This window comes from Medicago sativa, chromosome 6 (genome assembly GCF_051527215.1).
Source record: "Medicago sativa cultivar Bolivia chromosome 6, Bolivia_mono, whole genome shotgun sequence".
Lineage (NCBI taxonomy): Eukaryota > Viridiplantae > Streptophyta > Magnoliopsida > Fabales > Fabaceae > Medicago > Medicago sativa.
Genome location: NC_140754.1, coordinates 16,485,483 through 16,513,213, shown reverse-complemented (window position 1 = coordinate 16,513,213; position 27,731 = coordinate 16,485,483). Strand labels below are relative to the sequence as shown.

The window sequence follows — 27,731 nt, the reverse complement described above, 5'->3', positions numbered from 1 at the left end:
TGTTCAAAGATACTACTAATTAATATGCTAAAAATCCATAGTCACCATTTCTATGAAAAATACAAAAAAAAAAAAAAAAAAAAACTTGGTGGATCTAATCATTGCAGCACTTCCTTTGTATCCTAATCAAATGAAAATACCAAATAACCAAAAGAGGGACCTTTCTTAAATGAGTAAACCCTCTCCTTAAATTCTTTCATAGCCTTAGATTTTGCCAGCTTTGGATTATCGAAGAAGAAACTCATCCTCTCCAACATCTTCCCCTTTTCCAAAAGAAATTCAGCTAAAAATAATAGCTCCTGCTTGTCGCCATCAACTTTTTCAAAGTTCACAATCTGGAGAGTAGATGTCAAACACTCAGGGACAACAGCTAAATTCAGAACCTCTTTGGCAAACTTCGGTAGTTTCTGTTCATTAATCATCAAACAAAGTTAAAAAAGATACTCGTATAAAAAGAGCAAATAAATTTGCGCAAGCCTATAAGTAGTCACAATAAAAGAAAAATAAGACTCGACAAATATGCAACTTCTAAGAATATAGAGCAGCAATAGTTAAGTTATTACTTCCATTTATTAAATACTAACCTTGAAAATTAGTGTTTTCAGAACTGGTGATCTTTGAAGTAGGCCTAAAATAACTTCAATGGTAACTAAGCCAAGCTCCAAATGGCTCAAATTTGCCAGTTCAGGTAGACCAGATATAGAAGACACAACTTCTGATTGTGTTAGGACCTAGATGACATAAAGAAACTGATTTTGTATTGCGACAGAAGAAATACAAATTTGATCATAGATAACAAACTTATGAATAAACATGCCACAAATTTTGTAACAATTAATGAATAAAAAAGAAAAGAATTCAACATATGTATGTGTTTTCTATTAACTAAAATCAATAATAAGTTATAACAAATTCAATATTTGACATTACAAATTTAGTGTTAGAAAAAGTTAGACAATATATTTACCTTTGACCCTTCAAGTTTGATACAATTCACTTGATGGAAATGCTGGAGAAGTTGAAAAGCAAAGCATGTTGCAATGTTCTCACACGAGTTTAAAATGATTTTGATAGAAGCATAAGACAGAAAACCGCAACCTAACAAGTAAATTTGTTGTGATGTACCATAACCACAGTAACTAAATTCTTTGAGATACAACGCATTAAATTTGATTGATTGGCCTTGTAGGTCGTCAATGTCTACATATTCTTCTTGTATCAAAATACTTTGGAGCAGAGAAGCTTCTACAATAACATCCTTTCCACTTGACCAATTGCAGTTCTTGATCTCAAACTTTTTGAGAACTCGTAAGCTAAGTGTAAGACAATCAGAGGAAGTGCGAATGAGAAAACTGATACCAGACAGCTTCAGATGTTTCAGGTGTCCAAAATGAACAAAATTTCTGGGAGCTTCAATGTCCTAAGCACCAATTCCAATTCTTCCAGAAGTGTGGAATTTAAAAGATAATTGGATGTGCTAGCAAAAAATGGTAGTAGTTCAGATGAACAACAATCTTTAGACTTTTCACTCCCCTGTTCAAGATGGAAGAGATCCATATATTGAGATCAGCAACATCATGCCTATAATAGATCACCAAAGAAAACTTTTCCAACATTCTTGAAGCTGAACTATTATTATTAGTAAAAAGAAGTGCCTTGTATGCAAAGTTTTCATAGTACTTCTCAAATTTCTTGCGATCAAACCTCACTTCCCTCAAATCTGAAAAGCTTAAACTATTTCCACCATTGTCGAGTGCATCCTGGGAAACAGAACACCTCTGACACAGAGCAAAACCAGCATAGCCCACCTAAAACCAAAGTGTGTTCATTTACTATCAAATAAGGCTCATGCAGACAGACAAAAATACTAAATGAGCAATTCAGTCCATATTGTTGTAAGGGTTGGCAATTTAGTATCTCAATTTTGCGAAATAACAGTTTAATCCTTTATATTGAACAAGTTCAGTAAAAGAAATTCAATTGTCTCCACAATATTAAAGGTTCTAATTAGTATCTCTTGATGCAGCAAGACATTATTCAAGTCAATATGTAGTTTTATGCATATGAGGGGTTATTTTTTTTCAAGAGGAGACTCTTTAGTTCCAGAAATCAAGGGAGCAATGAATTAGGTTAGGAATGGTAAGAGTCCCACATCGGATAGGTGATGGCCTGACAATGTGTTTATAAGTGGGGGCAATCCTCACCTCACAAGCCGGTTTTGTGAGGTTAAGTTAGGCCCCAAATTCCAACATGGTATCAGAGCTTGTCGAAGGGCCGCCTAAACCTATTCACGCACCAAGCCCAAAGAGTGCTGGGCGTGAGAGGGGTGTATTGGGAAAAACCCAAGTCCCACATCGGATAGATAAGACTCTTGATAAGAATTTATATAGAGGAGGCAATCCTCACCTTACAAGCCGGTTTTGTGGGGTTGTGTTAGGCCCTCTTGATAAGAATTTATATAGAGGAGGCAATCCTCACCTTACAAACCGGTTTTGTGGGGTTGTGTTAGGCCCAACCACGATTTCTAAGATTGTTAAGAGTCCCACATCGGATAGGTGATGGCCTGACAATGTTAAGATTGTTAAGAGTCCCACATCGGATAGGTGATGGCCTGACAATGTGTTTATAAGTGGGGGCAATCCTCACCTCACAACATCACCTATCCGATGTGGGACTCTTAACACACCCCCTCACGACCAGCACTATTGGGCTTGGTTCGTGGACATAAATGGTGGGTGGCCCGATAGCGGAAACAAACCTGATAGCAGGTGGCCCAATGGATCTTGGAGAGGCTCTGATACCATCTTAGAAATCGTGGTTGGGCCTAACACAACCCCACAAAGCCTGTTTTGTAAGGTTGAGTTAGGCCCCAAATTTCAACAAGGAAGTCGTACTGGTTACTTCTTTCCTACTCAATTTTTTATTCGTTGCCAAAGAAATAAAATTCATGGCATTATGATAGGTTCCACAAATGCACGGTTCTATCAAGTAGTAAAACGAGTATCAATCCACAGGGAGTTTTATGTGATTACCAATCTAATTCTCAGTTTTGATTAACTGTAGAGGAATAAGTTTGTTAATAACAATGTTTGTTTGGTTTAAAATTATGCTCAGGTATTTACACTAGTCCTATTATGTCTATGCGTGGCCGGTTATCGGTTTATTTTGTAATTTGAGAAGCCGTATTAATCAACCATGGTTATTGTTAGGTGAATTTAATGACATCTTACTTCCTTCAAGGTAATGAGGAGCTAGGTGTCTTCTCCCAATCCAGGGCAGATAAAATTTCCCAAGTAATTTCTGAATGCAACCTGTTGGATTTATATTCCTTTGGAAGAAAGTATACTTGGCGAACTGTAAACTTGTTGTCAAGTGACTAAAAAGGTCATGAGCTCACTTTACTATTTGATGATTTTTCTGGGACTTGCATGCCTAAGAGTGTTCGGCTAGCTTCTTAGTTTTGTTTTTTCTCTCCAGGCTTAAGCATTCTTTTGTACCAAAAACAAAAAAGGTGAAGAGTCGGTAGGCCAGAGAAACATATCTAAATGATACTCCATTCTTATCATTTTAATTTACTTTAGTAATTTTTATAGGCAAAATTACAAAATTTGTCCCTTAACTTAATTTTAGGTAACATTTTCGTCATTTATCTTCTTTTTTTTTGTTCAATTTGGATGGGCTAATTTAGCGTCTTCAAAAAAAAAATATCTTTTTTTTTGTACAGATTTAATCATTTATGTTAAAAATGTTAATATTTTATCATTTTTTATGAGATTTTTTCAATGAGTTATAATTTTCTAGATTTGTATAATGAATATTTTGGTTTGTTTATGAGTTTGATGAAATATTTTTGGAGTTTTTTATTATTATTTTTTTCATAAAAATGGATAACTATGTTGACATTTTATAACAGAAAGGACTAAATCAAAACAAAAAAATATAAAGGAAGAAAGTGCTACCTAAAATTTAGTTACGAGACAAATTGTGTAATTTTGCATTTTTTTAATATATCCCAAAATAATTGTCAATTTAGAATAGCAATACATCATTTAATTTTTATTTTTTTTTATGTGGCCTTCTTTTTCTATCAATAGACTTTGGTGGCATGGTGCTCAAAATCCTCCAGCAAACCCATGATGTGAGTGTTTTGGTTTTTTCTATCAATAGACTTGCGCTTTCTTTGATGATTGGAAACTGAATTTGTTCAAATAATTAAGGAAAGGTTTGTTGTGCTTGTTTTTCTCTCCTCACTCACTAACCTATAGAATTTGAAATTATTAGATTTAAATTTTCCAGATTTATCATTAACATAGTACTTTGTATGCCACAATTTTTGCCATGTTTCTTGGTTTTACATCGCTGGTTGTTATGTTAGGGTTTCGTATGTTGTTCTGATACATATTCACCAAATTGCAGTTTCTCTCCAAAACTCGTTTATACGTTAAGGGAAACAACTATTTAACCGTACATAAAATAATAAAGTGCAAAAATTATTTTAGATCAAAATTATTATTTTTAGATGAAATATCAAAATATTGGTTTGGACCTTGGGCTTGTTGTGTGAGCCTTTTAGTATAAATAGCAACCAAGTTATACAATTGGAGAATTTATTCATTACTTTAGCGATGAAGAAAAGAAGGGAACGCCGAGAATCGAAGAAAAAATTAGAAGAGAAGGTTCATTCAACTTCTTCTTCTTCTTCTATGGTTCAGGTTAATTGTTACTGCTGCTTTGTGTATCTGTTTCAAAAATTTATTATAGTAGTTTTATGAAATAATAGTAGTTTTTTCCATGGTCAACTAATAAATATTTTTTCACAGGAGGCGCTCTACAATTGCGAAAACAATTTGGTCGATAGAATCAGTGATTTACCAGATGAGTTACTGCTTTACATTCTCTCTTTTCTCCAAACCAAACTGGCTTTTACTACGTCCATTCTTTCCAAGCGGTGGACCACACTCTGCTATTCACTCCCTGTTGTTGAGAGCTTCCGGAGTTTTGTCAATAATGCCGTCCTCTCTCCTCTTTCAACCAACCAACCCATCAAAAAAATTTGCCTTAAGTATGACTTTAGATACCACCAGGAAAATAGTAGATTTAATGTGACAAATTGGCTCGCAGCCGCACAAAAACCTCATATAGAGGAAATTCATCTCACTTTGCCTTTCCACACCTTAAAGCATGTTATTTTCGTCTCGCAAACCCTTGTTGTTCTCAAACTTCAAAGTTTATATGTTGGAAAGGATACTTCGAGTGTTCATTTTCCATCACTCAAAACCCTAAATCTGACATCAGTTTCTTTTGAAAATCGGGATGATTACATAAATTTTCTCCATGCTTGTCCTATCCTAGAAGATTTGCATGCTGAACTTATCTATTTTATGAGACATGATGAAAACAATGCAGCAGAAGAAGGGCTTAAACCCTTGGCATTGCCTATGTTGGTTAGAGTGAGTATAGGGATAATGGATGGTCTGTTTAATGGTATTAATAATGTCAAGTTTCAACGCATAGTCATGGAATGCACAGGAGCGGTCTCTTTGAAAGCCATTCCACTCTTTCCAAACTTAATTTCCATCGAACTACTGTTTCCTAGTTATTCATATATTTGTTGGTATGGTGTAGTAAAACTGCTCCGCCATTGTCCCAAGCTTCAAATTCTTTTCATTAAAAAGGTATTTTTGTTTGCTTGTTCTTTTGTTTTTCCTTATATTTTATAAATGTTATCTGATAGATCATTATTGCGTCGTGCGATCGATGTTGTATATATTTTGATAAATTTTAATTTTTATCCCTTTGACAGTGGAGATATAGGTTTACCAGCTTATGCGGGGAATTGGATTGCCCATATCCGGTTCTTGATTGCGATACATCTAACCTCAGATCATGTACTATTTTAAACTTTGACGGCTCGGCAAATGATCTTCGATTTGCAAAATATATTTTAAAGAATGGGAGTCTTTTACAGGAGATGAGAATTGGCATTACTACTGAAGGAATGGTTTTGGGAATAAATACAATTATAGAAGAATTGTCCTCCTATCCTAGGATATCTCAAGGATGTAAATTTACTTTCGTTTGAAATAAAGTGCAATTACTATTAAGGAGAGTTTTCTCATAGTTCTGATTCTGTGTATATACTAATTGATTTTCTCACAGTTCCGTGTTTTCCATTTAATCCTGTTTGTTATCAGATTTGTTTGATTGTGCAAATTACTGGAATATGTTGGCATTATTAAAGAGCTTGTGATATTCTGACTGTTATCATATACTTGTGAGTTTAATTCATTCTGTTTTATGTTGGTAACTTACACCTTAGTGTTTTTAGATGAGTGTAAATTAGCAGCCTTTTTAATAACTAATAGAATAATTTGTCCACTGTATAAAAGTGTTAGGTACTAATTTTGATGTTTTTTTAGGAATTTACCATTAAGTATTAAATTGATATAGTGGAGGGAAATATTAAATTTTTCTACTGTATAAGAGAAAGCATCGTTGCTTTAACCCGACATAGGTTATGGACCAACTAATCAAACATGAGTCAAAATTAAACGAATGAATAATTTTTTTAGAAATTGTACTAATTTGTAAAAAAACTAAAGAGTGTATCGAAAAAGGTGGGAAATGGGACATATTCTTATTTTTGGTATGACCAGTGGTTAGGACGGTCTTCTTTGAGTGTGCGGGTTAGGCGTTTATTTGACTTAGCTGAGAATAAGTCGAGTACGGTGGCTGGAATGTTTCCTTATTAGGTTGGGGTAGGCGGTTTAGGCGTAGAAATTGTGTAGGCGGTTGTGGGTGTGGTAGGAGGAGTTGTTAGTGGAGTGTTGGACGTTACTCCTTGACATTGTTTTGCAGACTCATAATGTATCTACGGATAAACTCACATCATATAGTGGCATAAAATGACAAACAAGGGAGAGAGAGGTGATTGCTCATGCTTTACATCACAACTTTTTCATGTAATTTTCAAAGATAAGAGGTTTGTTAGCATTACATCACAACTTTGACGTCAAGTTTCTTCAGCTTCAAACGAATATAATTGCTCATGCTTTAGCTATCTCAAATGCTAGTCGTCATGTTCATGATTATGTTCCTTCTTATATTGTATATTACATCCTCCGGTCACAAATATAAGCAAAAATTCATGTTTTAAATTCATTCAATAAATGATGTATCTGGTCTTTATAGTAGACAACATACATCATTTATTGAATGAATCTATAATATGGATTTTTGCTTATATTTGTGACCGGAGGGTGTATTTAATAAATGATATTAGCTGAGTTTTGATTGTTTCAAGAAAAGGAAATTGTTATAAAAAATTTCATCTTAAAAATATAAGTAAACACATGTTAAAGTAATAAGTACGTAATTTTTTAAGCAAAAATTATCACTTTTGTTGCTTCAAACAATGTCTTAAAGATATTTGTTAGCATTTTCATTTACTACTCTTTTTCTTACATTGATCTAAATCCGTAAAAGTGATTCTTTATATATAAAAAATTCGTAATAGTAATTTTACAAAAAGCTGTGATGTCTTAAAATATTAATATCAAAATAAATAATCAAGTTTATTGTTTAAATAGTAAAATAATGGTTTTTTTCAGAAGTAAAAACGATGATATTAAAGCATGAATTATTATGTCCTCGTGAACTTTACTCAGTTGGTAGGAACAATGCATAATATATACAAAGTTGGAGCTCAAACCCTAACATAAAAAATACAATAATAATTGTTCAAATAAAATTCCTCCTCCAATATAAATGCAATGTTTGATTTCTGAAACAGTATACAAAAACGAAAAATAAAAAAGAAAAAAATAAACACGCAATAGGCAGTTGCACTTGCAGTAGTACCTGCTGCGACACTTTATACAAGACTTTGGCTCGGTGAAGTTTCTGCATGCATGTGTGGTCAAGTCAAGCTGAAAAGCCTACACTTGCATGGCTTTCCTTTGGGTCTGCATATAGCTTTATGCGACAAACACTTGCAAAAGCTGAAAACTATTTACAACACAACAACCCTTAGACTATGTGCAATGGGAGTGTTTAACCTGACAGTCAACAAGCAAAACCACTGCAATGGCATGTTGAATCTGTGTTGAATGAACTGCTGCATGAGAGAGAGGATTAACAGATTCAACACCAATTAATCTGCCACAGAATGCCACGTGGCGGCGCGCAATTGGACTGCAAAATTGAGAAAAGGATGTTCGCCAAATGATTTATCAAACATCAAATAAAAAATTTAAAAAAGCTGTTGTTCGCCAAATTGTTTATCAAACATGGGGCCATATCCATCAATTTTTTTCAATTGAAGGGTAGAAGGAAAAAAATTGCAAAAAAACAATAATGCATGGTCGCCATTTCACATGGCATGCAAAAAAAAATCTAAAAAAAAAAAAACAAATATTATGCTCGCCATTTCACATGGCAAACAAAAAAAAAATAGTAAAAAAAAAACAACAAATGGCATGCTCGCCATTTGATATGTTGAACATGGAAGAAAAAAAAATTAAATACTTAAATATACATGCTCGCCAAATAAAATTACAAACACACAAAAAAGTCTGAGAAAATAAAAATAAATTATTTAAATAAATTTTGTTTTTACAAAAAAAAATGTTAAGTGTTTCTTTATTTTAATTTAATTATAATCGATAATTGTAATTTTATGTAATTATAAAAACAAAAATATAAAATTAAATAAGAATAAGAAATAAAAGGTGGTGGGGTAGAGTGTTGAATGAAAAAAAACCATTGGAGAGGTTAAAGTTGAATGAGTGTTGAATTAAGAGAGAGAAGATGATGTGGAGTGTTGGGAATTGAAAAAGTGGGTGTTGAAGGGTGTTTAATGTTGGTGACCATTGTAAATGGTCTTATAATTAACCTCAGAACCACCCTATTAATTTATTAACTTATCACTACAGTATATTATACTCCGTTTTAAAATGAGTATCACTTTAATAAAAAAAAATTGTTTCAAAATAAATGTCACTTTACATTTTTAATACAACTTTAATTTTTTTCTTCCAACTTTACCCTCAACAAATACTCCAACTTTTCTCTCACACAATTTTCAATGCAACTTTAATTTTGTCTTTCTCGTATAAAGTAAGGGCAATTTACTAAAAGCGTTATATCGAATGATTATTTCATTCTATTTCTTAATCTGTATGCCAAAACATATAACGACACTCATTTTAAAAAGGAGAAAGTACGTGTTTAAATATTTAGAGGAGGGTAGGATTGCATTGATTTCTACTGTGTTGGCATAGAGAAACAGAAGAGGGAATCTTGTTGTGTATGAACTATGAAGGGAAGAGAAAAATAAATGAAGAGAGAGACAACTTTGTGAAGATATTATTTTCTGAAGATATGAACTGAAGAAGTGTATGTTGGAGTATTAATTAATACTCCCTCCATCTCTTAATAGATGATCTAGTTGACTCCAACATACGTATCAATGCATATGTTTTATCTTTGATATCTTCAATTCTCTACTAAAAAAATTATGAAAATTTAATATTTTAAAAATATTCATCGAGACGAATCCAACAACATCTTACATGATATTATTTATCTTTGTGAATTAGTAGAAAAATATAATCAAAATATGTCAAGTCAATAATGTATATTGTCAACTAGGTCATCTATTAAGAGACGGAGAGAGTATTACTGCTATGTCAACTTGTTTACGTGATATATTCAATGTTGGAATAAGAAATGAAGAGATGCTGAAAACTTTTTATTTGATTGGACTTGACAATAGCTTTGCTTACATCTTAAGCCATCAGGAATTATATATGATTTTTTCTATTACGTGTAAATTTGTATATGTTAAGAAATTTAAAATAGTAAATTTGTCCTGAAATTTATATATTTTATATTAAATATATAACTTTTAAATAAATAATTAATGTTTTTCAATAAACAATTATTATTTTTAGTTGTTTTAACATGTGTAATAGTCCACGTGTTAGACAAGCTTATTACATATTTATAATATATACGGTCGGGTTTGGTTCTTGTAGGCTTCGTATAATCCATCTGCAATGAACCGTATCAACCCTTGTTTAACTGGGTTTGGTAAGCCGAATAAACCGCTCCACCCGTTCAGTCCGACCCGCGTGCAAACATCTTATATGTTATAATTTGTCTTATATATTACTCCCTCCGTTTCGAAATATATGTCGTAATTTTATAACGTACATTATTCACATAACTTACTTCAACCATATTTTTTAAAAACACGGTAAGGTCACGGGTAAGGTTCATTCATTAAATTATGTATTTGGTCAATATTATTAACTAGATACATCATTTAATGAATGAACATAAAAAGTTGATTTTTGCTTATATTATTTTCAAAATCAGATGGACCAGCTTGCACCGCTTGAAGAAAAGGTTAAACTCCAAAATATTGGTGGTTCACATGGCACTACCTTATGTTTGACTTCAACTATCCTTTCTGGAAGCTAAACTCATTACGTTGTTTACATGCTTTGTTGTAATTGTTTTTGTAGTTTTTTTTATCGGCTTCTATGTAACCTAACTGTTGTGTAATCCTCACTTTTCAGTTTCCTCCTGCATGTCTTGTACTTGAGGAACTATTTGTTGTTTCTTTAATATAATTTCGCTTAGTTAATTAAAAAAATCATATATCTTTTAAAAACAATTCATTTATTTCATTAATTTAGTCAAAACAAAATTTATTGAATTGACTTCGTAGTTCATTTTAAGTAGCATATTGTTATATATATATTCTAGTCACTTTCACAAATATTTTGAAATTTTAATCAATTTAAAATACATAAAAGTAGGTGAAATGCAAAGAATTCAATGTGAAATATATAAACTATATCCTAATAAATTATGATAAAATGTCATATTTCATATATCCTTTAAATTTGTTTTGAATTTTTTTCATTAATTAAGTTGTCAAAAAAATTCATTGCATTGACTTCTTTGTTCATTTTCAATACCATATTGCTACGCGGTTTCTATCAACCATTCAATATTAAAAGAAATAATTATAAAATAATGTATTTTATATTAAAAAATATAATATTTCATATATCTTTTAATTTAAAAAAATTATTTATTTCATTAATTTAGTCAAAACAAAATTTATTGCATCAACTTCTTAGATCATTTTAAATAGCATATTGTTGTTTTGGTTTATGTCAACCTTTCAAAAAAACACATTTGAAGGCAGAACGGCAATCCAGTTCAATCCTCTCTTTTCTTTCTTTGCAATTATGTGCATTGCTTTTGTTATGGTTGCAGGTAATAAACTAGTTTTATAACTCAGTTTATTTATATTTTCTCTAAAAACACGTTTTTTTTTTTTTGTGGTGGCCGGGGTTTGAATCCCGGACCTTGCATATATTATGTATTGTCCCTAACAACTGAGCTAAGCTTACGAGGACACTAAAAATACGTTTGATTGAAGTTTTACGGACCATGTTTCTTTTGTTGTTTATAAAAATTAGAAACCATATTTTTAATTGAAGAATTAGGAACTATGTTTTTATGAAAATTTATAAAATCTTTCTAAAACGCCAAAATTTCTCTAGAATATTAGATCATATTAATTTCTAATTTCATTTAATTGATTGCAGCTGCATTTCAAGGTTTTCCACATCTTGATGAAACAGTATGTAAGCATCTTACTCATTGGTGCCCACATAATGATGAATATTGTAACCAATATTGTTTAGATCATGGCTACCCTAAAGGTGGACAATGTGAACGATTTGCAGTCTTATGTTGTTGCAATATTTGATAGAAAGATCTATGACTGAGCTATTTGTACAATCTCAATGTGTTTGTACAAGTATATCTACAAATAAAATCTTCAAATTTTTTACAAAAGAGTTGACAAATCAATAATGTAATTTCATTTTAAAGTAATGTTGATATGATTTCTTAATATTAAGGAAAAAAAGATTTTATTATAATAGCATCAAAGGATAAAATAAAATGAGTTACGATCTAGCAATGTTTATTTCATATAGTAAATATTTAGGGTTTTATATTATGTGCTTAGAGATTAGCTAAATCAAGTCGTTTGATTGAAATTGAAGGGATAAGAAAGGAGATTACTAAGACATCAATCAATATTAGGGGGTTTTAAAAGGGAGAAATTAAGTTTAATACATTTTGACCAAATAGAAAATAGAACATTCACCAAAGAAGAGGATTTACAAACACGATGACTTGAGATGGCGGTGACAACGGCAACTTAAGGCAACATATGTGATGCCCTAAGCAGAGACGGAGCCACATTAGAACGTATGTGGGCAATGGCCCACCCCACAAAAGAATTATAGGAAAAATTATTAAAATACCATTGGATTTGAAAATAAATTACTCTCTCTCTTTCTCTTCATCCATACCACTTTCTCCTATTTCATGAGTTTATATTGATAATTTCATGTCCCTCAAAATACGTAGAAAATATTTTAAATTTTTAAGATATGTAGTTTAATTTTTTGATGATCAAGTTTGTAATTAATGATTCTTCAAAAAAAAGTTTGTAGTTAATGTTGTAACCAATTTTTTTCTGTACATAATGCCTATGGCAACATATATTTTTTGTCTATACATTATAGCTTATTTTGGTGGCCCACTCAAACATTTTTTTCATACTCCGCTATTGTTTGTACAGCTGAAGGCGTGTTACTAATGGAAACCGCAAATCTGACTGTTTATTTTTTGCCCCACACTTTTTAGATGACCTTCATTTTTTTTTTTTTTTGGATTTTAGAAATTTGAATTCTAAAATTCAAACAAATGAAGAGTCTCTAAGAAATATGAGGTGGAAAAAGAAATTCATCGCATTTCTTAACGATATCAAGCCTTGACCCAATCATTAATCCCCTTCAATCATTTTACACGAGAAAAATCTTCATTAGTTTGAATTAAGTTTTTTTTTTTTTTAAATGACAGATATTAATATTTATTTGTTAGATTAGTTTGAATGTAGTTCGCATATTGAATTCTTAACTGCAAATTAATTTATGCATTTGAAAGTGAAATTTGCCAATGATAGGATATGACATATTACTCCAATATATTCTAGTCCTAATGAAGATAATAGAAGAGTGTTGTGGGATGATTTGAAGCAAATTGCTAGGGTTATTATCGATCTATGGATGTTATATGGAGATTTCACTCATATTGTGTGTGCTAATGAGAAAAAAGGGTGGTGCTCCAACTTCTTCTAGGAAATGTAATCAATTTAAGGAAAGAATTGAGAATGTTAAAATCATTCCTAGATTGGATTTTTCAGATCATCCTATTTTGATATGTCCGATGAATGTTCCTCATTACGTGGTTTTGAAGCATTTTCGGTTTGAAATTGTTTTGCTAATGGAAAATTCGTACTCCATATAACATTTTTTTAGTGACTCTGATAATTATTATTTATGACTATGATAATTATTTAACACGTACTTTTAAAACAATATATTTTTTAAAGTTATTTAAACAATGCTATTGAAACACTTGTTACTATGCTTTATTCATAAAACTAATATCTTCGATTTTATTTGATTCAACAATGTTCCAAATAAAACTATCTTCGGTGAAAAAAAAATTATGGAAAAAAAAAGAGACCACATGAAATCTAAAGTAAATATAAGACTAGCAGTATAATTTCACCTAATATATATGAAATGTTATGTATGTACTCGTATTTTCAAAACTTGGTCATTTATATTGATTTTATTAATAAGTTTAAGCTCAGGTTATCCAGAGGAATGATGCAAATTGATATTTGATAATAAAAATAAATTAAATGTTATCTTTTAATAATTTTAGAGAAATTGTTGTAGTAGTTACAAATATGAGCTTTAATCTCTTGCAACTAAGGTGGATACTAGCAACCTATTGCTTCTTCCAACCTAGAGTGGGAGTTTTATATTCAGCTCTATAGCCAAGCCTCTCCAATCTTCTTGTTTAAAATCCATTTCATATTTATTAATATGTTTCACATGTGCAAATATTTTCGTATTACATTGATTAGCAGAAACGATTTTTCGAATGACCGCGTGACGGCCATCAATTTTCTCGGGCACCAGAAACGAGTCCAGCTGAAAAATCTTGTCATCAATGTGTAGAACCATGAGATGCCAGTGATTTTCACTTACATCTTCAATGGGAACATAGAGATCTGCACACAAGAACAAACAATATCGTAAATCAATAGGTTGTTTGTTATGTTAACATCCTAAATGGTTCCATATATAGCAAAGGAGAAAGTAATTACCAGCTTGAGGTTTAACAACTTCGAAATCCATTCCTCAGCAAACATGTACTCAATGAATTCGTTGCTGGTTCCCTTCACAACTTCCATCTATCAACTATACAAATGAACCCATATCTATCAAGTTTTGCTTTTGTAATATCCCACTAAACCCATATCTATCAAGATTTGTTTTTGTAATATCCCACTTAAAATCTCTATCAATTATCTATATCAAATATTTCTATCTTTGAGATGGCAAAATGGTAACCTGCATTTTAAGACTATTTAAGTGGCCAAGACAATTTTTCCTTCATTTCTCTCACTAGAAAGCAAATTTCTCTCCACCCCTTGAGTGGTACTCCATACCACGACTAATTCCAATTTTTATTTCTGGACTATGCCTCCCTACTCAGAACAAAATCTGATGGAGGTACTAACTGACGAGTACCATCCATAAGTCATGTCTAAATACAAAATGTACTAACTGACGAGAGTACATTAAATAAAATTCTTGTCTGAATAAATGTGCACTGACTGACGAGTACACGATACATAAGGTAGAATGTACTGATGCTGAGAAAGTAATGTATGCCACTCATCAATTCAGAGGCACAACGGAAGAATGGTGGGAATTTGCTCAGCGCCGAATGCAAACTAATGGTGTAGAAATCACATGGGCTACTTTCAAGGAAGCAATGCTAGAAAAGTATGTTCCATCGTCCTACAGGGCACAGAAGGAAAGAGAGGTTTTGGAACTCAAACAGGGAAGCATGTCAGGCACTGAATTTAAAAAGAAGTTTGAAGAATTGTCTTACTACTCTGGTTACAACTAGTGTGCATAAACAGATACTTGGAAGATAAATCAATACAGGCGTGGCTTGAAAGGTGAAATTGATACAATTGTGAGTTTGCAGAAAAACACAAGTTTTGATGAATTGGTTCATGATAGCTTGACTGCCGAAATGGGGATTGAAAAGACAGCTAGGGAGAGAGCAATGGCCTATGAGAAGAGGAAAGACAGATTTCAAGACAAGCATCGAGATAAGACTAATAAGACTGTCTTTTCTACATAACCTCCATAGGGGACACACTGGGCCTGATAACTCAACTTAAAGACTCAACTCCCAGAATAAGACTAATAAGACTTAAAGAATGAGATCAATAGAAAATTCAACTTCAGAACTTATCGAGATAAGACTAATAAGACTGTCTCCTTCAATAGAAAATTCTTAAAATTCTTCCAATTGTTAATGAGTTCTCACCACTGACACAGACTCGGCTCCCGGAATGAGATCAATAGAAAATTCAACTTCTCTTTCTGGGGGTAAACTGGTGATATCAGGAGGAAAGACATCAAGATACTCATTAACAATTGGAATGTCATGGGGACTCAATTCTGATTCTGAGGTCACAGTGAGCATGATATAGATCTTCTTATCATTAGCAAAAATGAACTGGAGCATCTGATGAGTGTGATTAATTAATTCTGATAACGCTACTCCCTCGGCCGTATCATTAGTAGGCATGTAAATACTTTTCTCCGAACATCCAATATACATTATTTGCCGAAAGCCAATCCATGCCTAAAATCACATCTAGCTGTTTCACAGGAAGACACACTGTCTATATAGTACGTCTTATTTGACACGGTGATAGGACAATTCTGACAAACGTAGTTAGCTACAATTCCACCATCTGTAGGGTAACTGCAGGGTCTCTATGCACTTAAAGGAAATAAAAGAACAAGTTGCACCACAATCAAAAAAGTACTCTAACTGGATTTTGACCAATATGACACATACCCGCAATCAAATCTGTGTTCGCCTGAGCTTTCCTACCGTCCAGCGAATACACTTGACCCCTGCTGGTAGTAGTACCTTCATTAGTGCCTTTACTACGCTTGTTCGGGCATTCATTGGCAAGGTGTCCTGGTTGCTTACATGCATAGAAAATTCCGGTACCAAACATACATTATCCTTTGTGAGCTCTTCCACAATTCTTACAAATAGGATTTGTTCTGAGAAGATTGGGCTGTTTTCCCCTTTGTGGAGAACCTTTAGGCTTCAACTTATCTCGATGCTTGTCTTGAAATCTTCTTCTCATAGGCCATTGCTATCTCCCTAGCTGTCTTTTCAATCCCCATTTCGGCAGTCAAGCTATCATGAACCAGTTCATCAAAACTTGTGTTTTTCTGCAAACTCACAATCGTATCAATTTCACCTTTCAAGCCACGCCTGTATTAATTTATCTTCCAAGTATCTGTTTCTGCACACTCATTGTAACCAGAGTAGTAAGACAATTCTTCAAACTTCTTTGTAAATTCAGTGACTGACATGCTTCCCTGTTTGAGTTCCAAAAACTCTCTTTCCTTCTGTGCCCTGTAGGACGATGGAACATACTTTTCTAGCATTGCTTCCTTGAAAGTAGCCCATGTGATTTCTACACCATTAGTTTGCATTCGGCGCTGAGCAAATTCCCACCATTCTTCCGCTGCGCCTCTGAATTGATGAGTGACATACATTACTTTCTCAGCATCAGCATCAGTACATTCTGTCATCCGGAAATTTTTCTCCATTTGTTTCAGCCACCTTTTAGCTTCTTGAGGTTCACCGTATCCGTTAAATTCGGGAGGATGATGTCTGTTATACTGTCGAAAGACCGGATTACCAACAGTTGGTGGCGGAGGAGGGGGCTGCTGAAAGACCGGACCCTGATGCATCATTTCAGCCCACTGCTGCTAAACTTGGGCCTGCTGCTGAATCTGTTGTTGCATTAGCTGCATCATTTGTTGATGTTGTTGGGCATTCTGAGATTGTTGATCCTGATAATGTTGTTGCATTGCCTGATGCTGTTGCATCATCTGAGCCCACATGTAAGCCGCAGGATCCACACCTTCATCAGCAGTTTGATTAGAACCAGACCTTGCTGAACCTCTTCGTCTTCCGGACATCTTGCCCTAACTGTCATATACAAGTCAAGTTGATCAGGCTCAACCAGATATAACATTTAGAATAAATATCCTAGATACAAATGGTCCATATACTTGGATTGTATATGGACCATATACTTGGATTTCTAGTGGAGAAATGAATTGGAGAAATGAAGGAAAAATTGTCTTGGCCACTTAAATAGTCTTACAATGCAGGTTTACCATTTTGCCCTTACTAAAATCTCAAAGATAGAAATAATTGATATAGATAATTGATAGAGTTTTTAAGTGGGATATTACAGCTTTGGTCCCTCCAATTACCATTACAATTTTTTTTTTAAAACAAATAGACCAACAAGAATCTGAACAAACCCATATGAGTTTTTGAGTAATGAAACCAAATCAACACAAAAAAAGAACCAAACATGGTAACTTCCAAAAGTAGATAGATAGGGACTCAAACAAAAGAAAGACATATGGTTTTGAAATCGTGTGTTTTGATGATAACTCCTTTAAAATTACTTGTCATTTATCAATGATAATCATCATAGCATAGTGTTTATAATTAATAAATCCATTTCCAGAATTTTACTATTATAAATAAAAAGTTAGAAAATATTCCATGAAACATATTACATTAATCTAAAATAAGCTAGTATAAGAAATAGGAGTAATAGGTAATACCTTTTTAATTAATCAAAGAAATTACACTCAAGTTGGAGATTACAAACAATAGAGCAAATCATAATAGAGAAGCTGTTGAATGACCTCCATTTAATCAAGCCTGGAATGATATTGTATGAACCAAGTTTTGTTGTCTCACTTATGTATCTGGTGACAAAACAAGAGATTAAATTAAATATAAGAAAGCAGAGCCAGCAAATAGTTGAATATTTCACATTTTGACCATTCCAAAAATAATTTAAATATCATTTTCAACATACAACCAAAGTTAATTTGTTAGGGTTAAAATACTACCTTTTTTTGTTGTTGAAAACTTACAAAACAATGCGGTTTTATAGTCTAGGAAGTTGTAAGACAAATTTAAGCCGTGTAATTTGGGTTTTCTTCAGAGGAAGGTTATGGGTTTTCTATACAATCTGACATAATTATGCAACGAGCCATGCTCATCAAACCAGAAAATTCTCAAAACAAACAGTTACACTCTTTGAACAGATAAGTAAATAACAATACCACAGTTGATTTTTAGAACCTCCTAACAATATGAATTTCAATTGATATCACAACAAATAGGAACATATAACAACAAAATATTAAGCACTGAACCTATAAGGCAACAAATAGGAACAAACAAAACTATGCGCAGATTAATGGAAGGAGAATAATAAACATTGGAGCAACATTTAAGAGTATGGATTGAGATTGAAGTGATAGAATGAAAAAAAGTGAAGAAAATGGAGAATACCTTCTAGTGAGCGTAGAGGGAAAGGAAGAATATCAAAATACTTTGTTGATGTTATTGTTGTTCTAGGTGGTTTATGAAATTTAACATAAAGTATGCATGTTTAAATAGACAGGGGAAGATAGAAAGGATGGTATAGATCATTTACTGTTTTGACATAGAAAAAGGGATGAGAGAATCTTACTGTGTGCATGCATAGAGATAGATAGATGTTTACTTTAATTTTTGGACAGTGTACAGACAATGAAAAAATAATATGGAACTTGACTTTGTTAGAAAGTGGTGGAGTGCATTGGAAAGAGTTGGTTCACTGCAGAAAGTCTGAATTTGATGGGAAATTGGATAACTTACCATTGAGTGATACAATGTGTTATTGAAAGAAACAGGGGTAATAGTCACTTTGGTCCCTGAATGTGTAGCAAGTAGTCACAATAGTCCTTCAATGTATCAAAATTTTAAAATAGTCCTTGATTGTCCACTTTGTTAGTCAAAATAGTCCCTAAAGCTTAAATAACCCCTTAATACTCACAATAACTCTTTTGATATAAGGACTAAAATGATAATAAGTAAGTGCGTATAAGGACTAATATGACAATAAGTAAGTCTATTGAAGGACTAATATGACAATATTAATGAAATATTTTAATATCAAGGACTATTTTGACTAACAAAGTGCACAATCAGGGACTATTTTGCTATTTCGATACATTGAGGGACTATTGTGACTACTCGTCACTCATTCAAGGACCAAAGTGACTATTTCCCCAAGAAACAATGAATAGAGTCTTATACTTTTATTTTTCTTCTACATTTTCTTAGATGGTCACATGACTAAGAAATTGCAATTGGTCACAACCAATCAAAACTTACACATCATTATACATATAAAGTAAATAAATAAATAATTATAACAAAGAGAGATTGACAAAATAGGGGGGTCTAATACTTTTAAAACATTTTTTTAGTGATCAATAGTAAAAAAATATGTATTTATGACTTTGATAATTATTTAACTTGTATTTTTAAAACAATATATTTTTTTTAAAGTTATTTAAACAATGCTATTGAAACACTTGTTAATAAGCTTTATTCATAAAATCGACATTTTCAATTTTATTTGATTCAACAATGTTCCAAATAAAACTATCTTCGGTGAAAAATAATTATGGAAAAAAAAAAGACCACATGAAATCTAAAGTAAATATAAGACAAGTAGTAAAATTTCACCTAATAATAATAATATATGAAATGTTATATATGTACTTGTATTTTCAAAACTTTGTCATTTATACTGATTTTATTAATATAAGTTTAAGTTCAGGCTATGCAGAGGAATGATGCAAATTGATATTTGATAATAAAAATAAATTAAATATTTTCTTTTAATATTATTAGAATGGAAATAGGATATTTTAGTAAAAAAAAATGCAAATAGGAAATGAAATTATAGAGGAATTTCAAAAGTTGCAAGCTGCATCAAGTCTATGATGCAACTTTTAATGAATTTATAGAAAAATAACAACAACAATACACTCTTTAACACAAGTATTTTCCAAAACACTTTTTTTTATTGGTTAAAATTCACAGTAATCCCACCAAATTTCTATTCCAATCTTCTTGTTTTCAAACCCATTTCATATTTATGAATATGTTTCAGATGCGCAAATATTTTCGTGTTACATTGATTAGCAGTTTAGACATATCTGTCAGCCACTAGATAGGTTGTCACATATAAGAAGCAACATTTAAGAAACAAAAAGTAAGAGAAGCACAACTTACATTAGTAATGAGCATATTCAGTACCATGTTTCTGTTCTTAATATGTGTGCGTTGAGATCAAAATTTCAACTATCTGCAAAACATGCAAAGTAATTTAGAAATATGTTGACAGAATTAAGGCAGCAGATAGGAGGAAAACCACATGAACTATTGAAAAGATGCTAAGTAATAAAAAATTGAATGGTCTTGGAAATGCATATGGTTGAATGAATTGACAAGTCCCCCCACAATAGAGACCAGAATTTCCATGCAATTCTCAAAATTATAGTCAATTAAAAAAATACATAATGAACGAAAAGGCTGATTGTCATTAATGTCAAGAGGAAAAAGACAATTTGGCGATACAAAGCTCCTATTGATGTCAGGAAATAATTATTTTCAGTAACGACTCTGTTAAAACAGAGGAGATTTGAAACTGTCGGCCTAGGAGCTTGGCAATGCTATCATTTTTCCATACGATGCCAAGGGGGATTGATTTTGTCAAAAATGTGCTCCCAAAGGAACATAAATGTCTAGCTCGAATTTCGCTGCGATATACTTTTTACTAAGTTTGGAACTTATGTTTGATGTTTTCCAATTCATAGGTAGACTAATAGCAGATTGAACAAAATGATTTTAAAGATCAAATTAGATTGAAGACGAGTTCTCAATTAATTTCAAACAATGCTCTTCAATCTCCATCCATTTGTCACATATTCACATCATAAGATTCAAATATCTAAAAGGCAAGACAAACAATCTCATTTGTCTAAGCATGACTACTGGCAATCACTTATGAGACACCTTAGTATAAATGGTTCTCATACTTATCAATTATACATCATTTTTAAATATTTTCCCTCACTGACAGATTATACTATATATTTTTTATAGAAACAAATTATTTAAATATTTTTCTTCGCCGACAGATTATACTATACTATATTAAGAGAACATCACGGATAAGTCATGTATGTTAAATGAACTTAAAATGGGAAGTTCAGACAAGAATTCGCCATCTTATATCTAAATAACATTTCATGAGTTCACTGGTAAGAGACTCGTGAGAAGTATAGTTTATTCTTCCAAAGAGAATTACCTTAGCTATGAAGCATCTACACATGCAAAGAGACTCAAAGGTGGCATGACCAAAAATAATCAATCTCTTGTACTTAGCATGGATGACCACAAAGAAGGTTTACTGTTTGATAAGTTGTTGAAACTGCAAAACAAACATGGATGTGATTCAAACACAGACAATGTAGGACTCTGTTCTAAAAATATCTCCTAAACATGTCACGGATTGGCATCAACATAAAATAGATAGCAATGCTTTGAATAAGTAAAAATAAGAAAATTTTCAACATACAGAACAAAAACATTGACTAATAAACATTAAAAAGCAGATATGTGTCACTAAATTGTTAAATCTGAATGTGAACATATACCTAAATCAAAACTCTAGGTAAAAAAAGGATTCCTAATTCCTAATTCAATATTCAATGAATCCATATAATTAGAATTAATGCGAGTTTGGCATCAATATCAGGAAGGTAAAACGTTAAACAATTCCTTCATGATTTGAACTATCAAAGATAAAACAGCACAGAACATGAGATAAAAATCAATTGGCAAAAGATGACGAGATCTAAGAAGAGAGGAATTTAATTGGTAGATGAAGAAGATGAATACCTTCAGATCACCTCTCTTCTTCGTGGAGAATTGAAGCAAAGAGCGAGAGCGATGAGAGAGGGAGAAGTGAAGCAAAGATGAATCCCTTTGCGATTTGCAGAATGATGAGAGAAGCATGGGTGAGCGAGGATGATGATAGAAGCGTTTGTGAAGCTATGAGAGAGACGAAAGAGAGGAGGAATTCTCAAATTCCCTGTAATAAAGTGGAACTGTTAATTCCTTGAAATTAGTCAATTGGAAATGCTCGGTCAAATCTCCAAATAACAAGTCTCGTGTCTATGATGGCCATGGATCAATATAATGACTCTTGATGGTATCTCCAATCCCATTAACCGCAGAGTCTGAAGGCATGAATCTACAAACAGTTCGCATAAAGTTCACGTTAAACAGCAGAATTATGTAAATTGATATTTAATAAAAAAATAAATTAATATTTTCTTTTAATAATATTAGAATGGGAATAGGAAATGAAATTATAGAGGAATCTCAAAGTTAAGCGCTGCATCAAGTTCAAGACCATGACTCAATATGTAATGAATTTAAATAAATTGTTGCAGCAGTACATATATGAGCCCTAATCTCTTGCAACTAAAGTGGGATACTAGTAGCAGACAGATTATTGTGCTCAACCACCTGTCGCCCTGTAGTCTTGTTTTAAAAGCCATTCCATATTTATGTACAAGTTTCACATGAGCAAGCATTTTCACATTAAATTGAATAGCAGTTTAGATATATCTGTCAGACACTGGATAGGTCATCATGTAAGAACCGCCGTTCAAGAAACAAAAAGCAAGAGAGGCAGAACTTACATTAGTAATGAGCATCTTCCGTACCTTGGTTCTGTTCTTCATATGAGTGTGATAAGCTCAAAACTACCTGCACAACCAGCCAAGTAATTTATAGAAATTAGAAATATGTTGGTAGAATTAAGGCAGCAGAAAGGGGGAAAACCACGTAAACTATTGAAAAGATGCTTGACAAATAGAAGGTTGAATGGTCCAAGCAATGCATATGGTTGAAAGAAATTGCAAGTACCCCACAAAGACCTAGAGAAAAAGTGAGGTAATGAAAAGAAAGTGTAAATTTACATGGAATGTAAAGCTTAATAGAGACAAGAACTTCCATGGAATTTTCAAAATTACGGTCAATAAAAGAAAAAACTAATTATCATTAATGTCGGGGAAAAAACAACTTGATGATAAAAAAAGCTGCTATCATGATAGAGTTCTGGAAGGGGTTGGAACCATTGTAAGTTGTAACATTATCTTACAATTGGAAAACATTAGCAAGAGCCAAGAGGCTGATTCCTCAACCTCCCATGACATTCTAGTCATATGGCAGAACCCCAACTGTCGTGCCAAAGTACTCATTATCTTTTTTTCTTTTTGAAATGTCCAAAGTACTCATTATCAACACTTAATATAGATACAAAATGAGTGAATAACTAAACATGATTAAACAGTAACAATGAAATCCTCAATGTCAATACCTCTTTTTGCTAGAAAACAATCTTGTATTTCTCCCTCCTCTTGCAGTATATATGATTAATCCACCAATTATAAAACCTTTTAGCAGAGATTCTTCTATATCCCATACTTGTATGAGAGCAATTATAATGTACACATACACGCCTCATCAGGAAATAATTACTTTTAGTTACCACTCTTTTTGCAAAACAGAAGAGATAAGAGACTGTTGGCCTAGGAGCTTGGCAATGCTGTTGTTCCTTCTATTCATACAGTAAAGTATCATGTTTCCTAGCCAACATATGATCACACGGGGGAGTTGATTTTGTCGAAAATATGCTATCAAAAGGAACTGATCTTTGTGTTACCAGTAATCTTTACAAGAACATAAACCATCTTTGAAATGATGGAAACGAATGGCATCTCGAAGAATTATTTCTCTCTTCTCTACCTTGGAGATGAGTTTCATCGTTGTATGACAATCAGAGCAAACCCTCAAGTTCTTCATCACCCTCACTGGTGCTGATTTTGGTAAAGATATAATTCCAAAAGTTACGGCTAACTTTTCACTATGGTGGCTCATTCTGACAGTACCACTGCATTCAATTTCAGAGATGCCCAAAGGAAGCTTCTCATTGTCAAAGCGAATTTCCTTTATTTTCGCCAACAATTCTCCCAACCTTGAATAAATCAATTCACTTATTGGATGAGAACAATCGTCCACCAAAAATGTATGAACAGTATTTCCTACCTCAATCCAACTTATACCAGGTTCCTTTTTAACTCCCCGATCCTGCATGAGCTTCCGAACCTCTAAAGCATGTTTCTTTTTCCCCACGTCATTGTACAAGTTGTAAAGAAGCACATAAGACGCAGCTTCATAAGGTTCAAGCTCAATTACTTTGTCCGCAATACGTTTTCCCATGTCAGTGTCCTTATGAACCTTACAAGCACCGAGCAAGGCACGCCACAGTACCGGGTCATCCTCAAAACCAGAATCAAAAATAAATCTCTGAGCTTCCTCCAGCCTTCCTGCACGTCCTAAAAGATCAACAATGCAAGCACTGTGCTTTACGTTAGCTGCTATGCCATAATCTTTCTTCATGGTTTCGTAGTATCCTAATCCTTCGTCAACGAGACCTCCATGACTACAAGCAGTTAAGACCCCAAGTAATGTGATCTGGTTAGGCTCAGTTCCAGAGACAGTCATCAACTCAAAAAGTCTAAGAGCTTCCTTAGCAAAACCATGCTGTGCATAACTACAAATCATCACAGACCAAGACACAACATCAGGATTCTCTGTCCCTTGAAAGGTGATCCGAGCGGAATCAATGTCCCCCGATTTCGCATACATACAAATCTGCGTATTTTTAACAATGGTAAAATCCGCAACACCGAATTTCAACGCATAACCCTGAATCTGTTCTCCAGTCCTTGCTGCAGCCATATCTGCACAAGCACCCATCACACTCGATACAATAAACTCGTCTAGTTTCCTCCCATCGGCCAAAAATCGATAGAACAAAGACAAAGCCTTTTCAAACTGTCCATTTTTTACACAACCTGCAATCACTGACGTCCACGAAACAACATCCAATTTACGCGTTATCTCAAAACACCTCAATCCATCATCAACATCACCAAAAAACGAATACAAATCCACCAAAGAACTCCCGACAAACTCATCACCTTGTAAACCACTCTTCAATACCTGCCCATGAATCTGCCTCCCAACCTCAAAATCATCAATGCCAACAGACGCCTTAACAATACTCGAAAATGTAAACTTTGAACACTTCACTCCTATCCTCCTCATCTCATTAAAAACCCTAATCGCCTCCCGTGCATTTCCACGACACAAACCCCCTCTCAAAAACCCAGCAATCATAGCATTATACATAAAATCATTCTTATTCTTCAAATCAAACCACTCAAAAACCCTAACCGCATCCCTTAAACAATCATTTTTCGCATACATATCAAGTAAAGCAGTTCCAACAACAACATTCAAATCCAAACCAAGCTTAATTCCAAATCCATGAATCAATCTCCCATAAAAACAATTATCATCAACACAAAAACAACAAGCATTAAGTATACTACTTAAAGTATAATCACTGAAAGCATAACCAAATCGATGCATTCTAGTTACAAGATGAAAGACCTCTCTGTAACTAGTTTTAGTACCTAATTTAGCATATGCAGAAATGATTGAATTCCAGGAAACATCGTCTTTGATCGAAGAATTGTCGAATAAGAAACGAGAGGTTTGGATTTGGTTGCATTTGGAGTACATGTTGATGAGGGAATTGAGAAATAAAGTTTTGTTTAAGAATCCATTGATGAGGATTGAAGCATGGATTGTTTGACCTAAATGGAGGTTTTTTGTTTTGGCACAAAAGGATAGAAGAGTGGTGAGGTTGGTGAGTGGATTGAGCGAACCGGGCTCATTGATGATTGTTGAGTGGACCGGGTTTGATGTGGAAGGTTTGGTGATTATAGAGGGAATGTGAGATTTCAAAGGGTTGAGTTTGTGGAATTGGGACATGGATGAATGTGTGAGAGTGTTTGCGTTGGAGGGACATAGCATTGTCAGGTGCATCTATTCGACCGAACTCAGTTCAATGGCGGATCTTGCCCAAAATCTTGTAAGGCTGCTCATTGTTGAGGGTTCTTTTCAAGTGTCAATGTTGAAGCTATAGAATTTTCATATTCTTCGGTTAACTTTCCTTTTGAAAAATGCATTAAGTTTCTTATGTTGTTTGACAGTTGTATTTGTTTGACAGTTGTATCGCTCCTACAAAATGCACAATTCACACATCAATTGCTAATGACATAGAACCAAACTTTAGAATCAATTAAATAAAACTAGGAAACTTTAGAATCAATTCAACTTCACACAATAATATATAATGACATTTGATATAGTTGAGTTTAATTAGCACAAATGGAATAAATACAACTTATAAATGATATTGATTGAAGTTGGGTTCGAGTGCGATTTCATAAGTGAAAAAAAATCTATAAATTACAAAATTTTCCCTAATTTTTTTTATTTCTAGGGTTAAATTTCTGCCCAATTTTTAAGCAATTAAAATTGAATAATAGAATGGAATGAAGATGACGATTGACAACAAACTGTAAAGTTTAAACCAACAAACCTGAAGGAATCAATTCAAGGGATGCTGCGACAAGAAGAGAAGAGGTGTCGCCGCCGCCGCCGCCGCCGCTAAAGTTAGGGATGCAAGGTCACCAGAAAATGAGAGAGTGAGCGGAAAAGAGTGACTCGCGGGAGCGGGATAGTAACTAAAAAGAGAGTATGAAGTTTGGGACATAAGTCAGAAAAATTGTTTCTGCGCCAGTTTCAATTGATTAAGCATAACAATGAATTCCACAAACAAATTTCATACATTATTGTCAAAGTAATTCATTGACTTTCGAAATTTGCAGTATTATAAATAAAAATAAAATAACGCACGCTAAAAGATAGTGAATTTTTAACACTTTCGCAGAAGGGTAAAAAGAAGAGCAAGCAAGTGTATGGCGTTAACAAATTACCAAAAAAATCTTCTTTTAATTTACCAAAAAAAAAATCATAATCTTATTTACTAACAATTTTTTTTTACTAGCATAAACAATGGAAAAATGTAAGAACAGTACCAGAATAGGTTAGAAAAAACCTTAATTAAAAAGACAAAAATATATCTAAAAATTATACAAAGATCTAAAAAATACAAAAAAAAATAATTTACCAAGAACTGATATTCTTCTTTTATTTCTTAGTTTTTTTTTTTATCAACGGGGAAAAACATTAGTAAAATATTTTTAATATTTACCAATAAAATTAGCATATTTTTATTTACCAACATCTTTTAGGGGAACTTTTCTTAGGGTTAACATCCTTAGAATTTAATGCAGCACAATTAGAGGGAAATTTTTAGGTTTAGGTGTTGCCTAACCTAATAAGCTTTAAGAATAAGGTAACGGATAAGGGATGTGTCCACGACATGAAGCAACAAATAATATCCCTTTTATTTTATTTTCTTATTTGTTATGTTTATTATTTTTAGTTATAAAAAAAATGTTACGGATTAAAATAAAATTGATTTTGACATAAAATAATTTAGAGATTTTGTTAAAAATCAGAATCTATTTTGTGTTTGTTTACCGTAATAAAAATCACTTTTATTAAACAAATAATCTAGT

At 32.9% G+C, this 27,731-nt stretch overlaps 1 protein-coding gene and 1 pseudogene across 8 annotated transcripts; both read right to left on the bottom strand.

Annotated features, from left to right (window-relative positions):
* Positions 1 to 14,309, bottom strand: LOC146913251 (uncharacterized; annotated as a pseudogene). The gene is made up of 5 exons (XR_015016548.1): positions 14,279 to 14,309; positions 14,058 to 14,182; positions 968 to 1,808; positions 585 to 731; positions 1 to 407 (listed from the first exon to the last, which is right to left on the bottom strand). The product of XR_015016548.1 is annotated as an uncharacterized LOC146913251 (transcript).
* LOC146913250 (pentatricopeptide repeat-containing protein At3g13880-like) lies at positions 13,786 to 26,964 on the bottom strand. Of its 7 annotated transcripts, XM_085716480.1 has the most exons (10): positions 26,687 to 26,964; positions 23,549 to 26,322; positions 22,869 to 22,935; positions 22,060 to 22,414; positions 21,467 to 21,589; positions 20,389 to 20,461; positions 17,871 to 18,017; positions 16,060 to 17,217; positions 14,279 to 14,372; positions 13,786 to 14,182 (listed from the first exon to the last, which is right to left on the bottom strand). In XM_085716480.1, exon 2 carries the CDS (start codon positions 26,125 to 26,127, stop codon positions 23,890 to 23,892), a length of 2,238 nt encoding a protein of 745 aa, XP_085572606.1. In that variant the 5' UTR covers positions 26,128 to 26,322; positions 26,687 to 26,964; the 3' UTR covers positions 13,786 to 14,182; positions 14,279 to 14,372; positions 16,060 to 17,217; positions 17,871 to 18,017; positions 20,389 to 20,461; positions 21,467 to 21,589; positions 22,060 to 22,414; positions 22,869 to 22,935; positions 23,549 to 23,889. The 7 variants fall into 7 exon arrangements, with proteins under 7 accessions (XP_085572606.1, XP_085572609.1, XP_085572604.1 ...); XM_085716483.1 differs by lacking the exon at positions 16,060 to 17,217; XM_085716478.1 differs by lacking the exon at positions 26,687 to 26,964 and having other exon boundaries at positions 17,955 to 18,017; positions 23,549 to 26,259.
* Between the last annotated feature and the right edge of the window lie 767 nt (positions 26,965 to 27,731).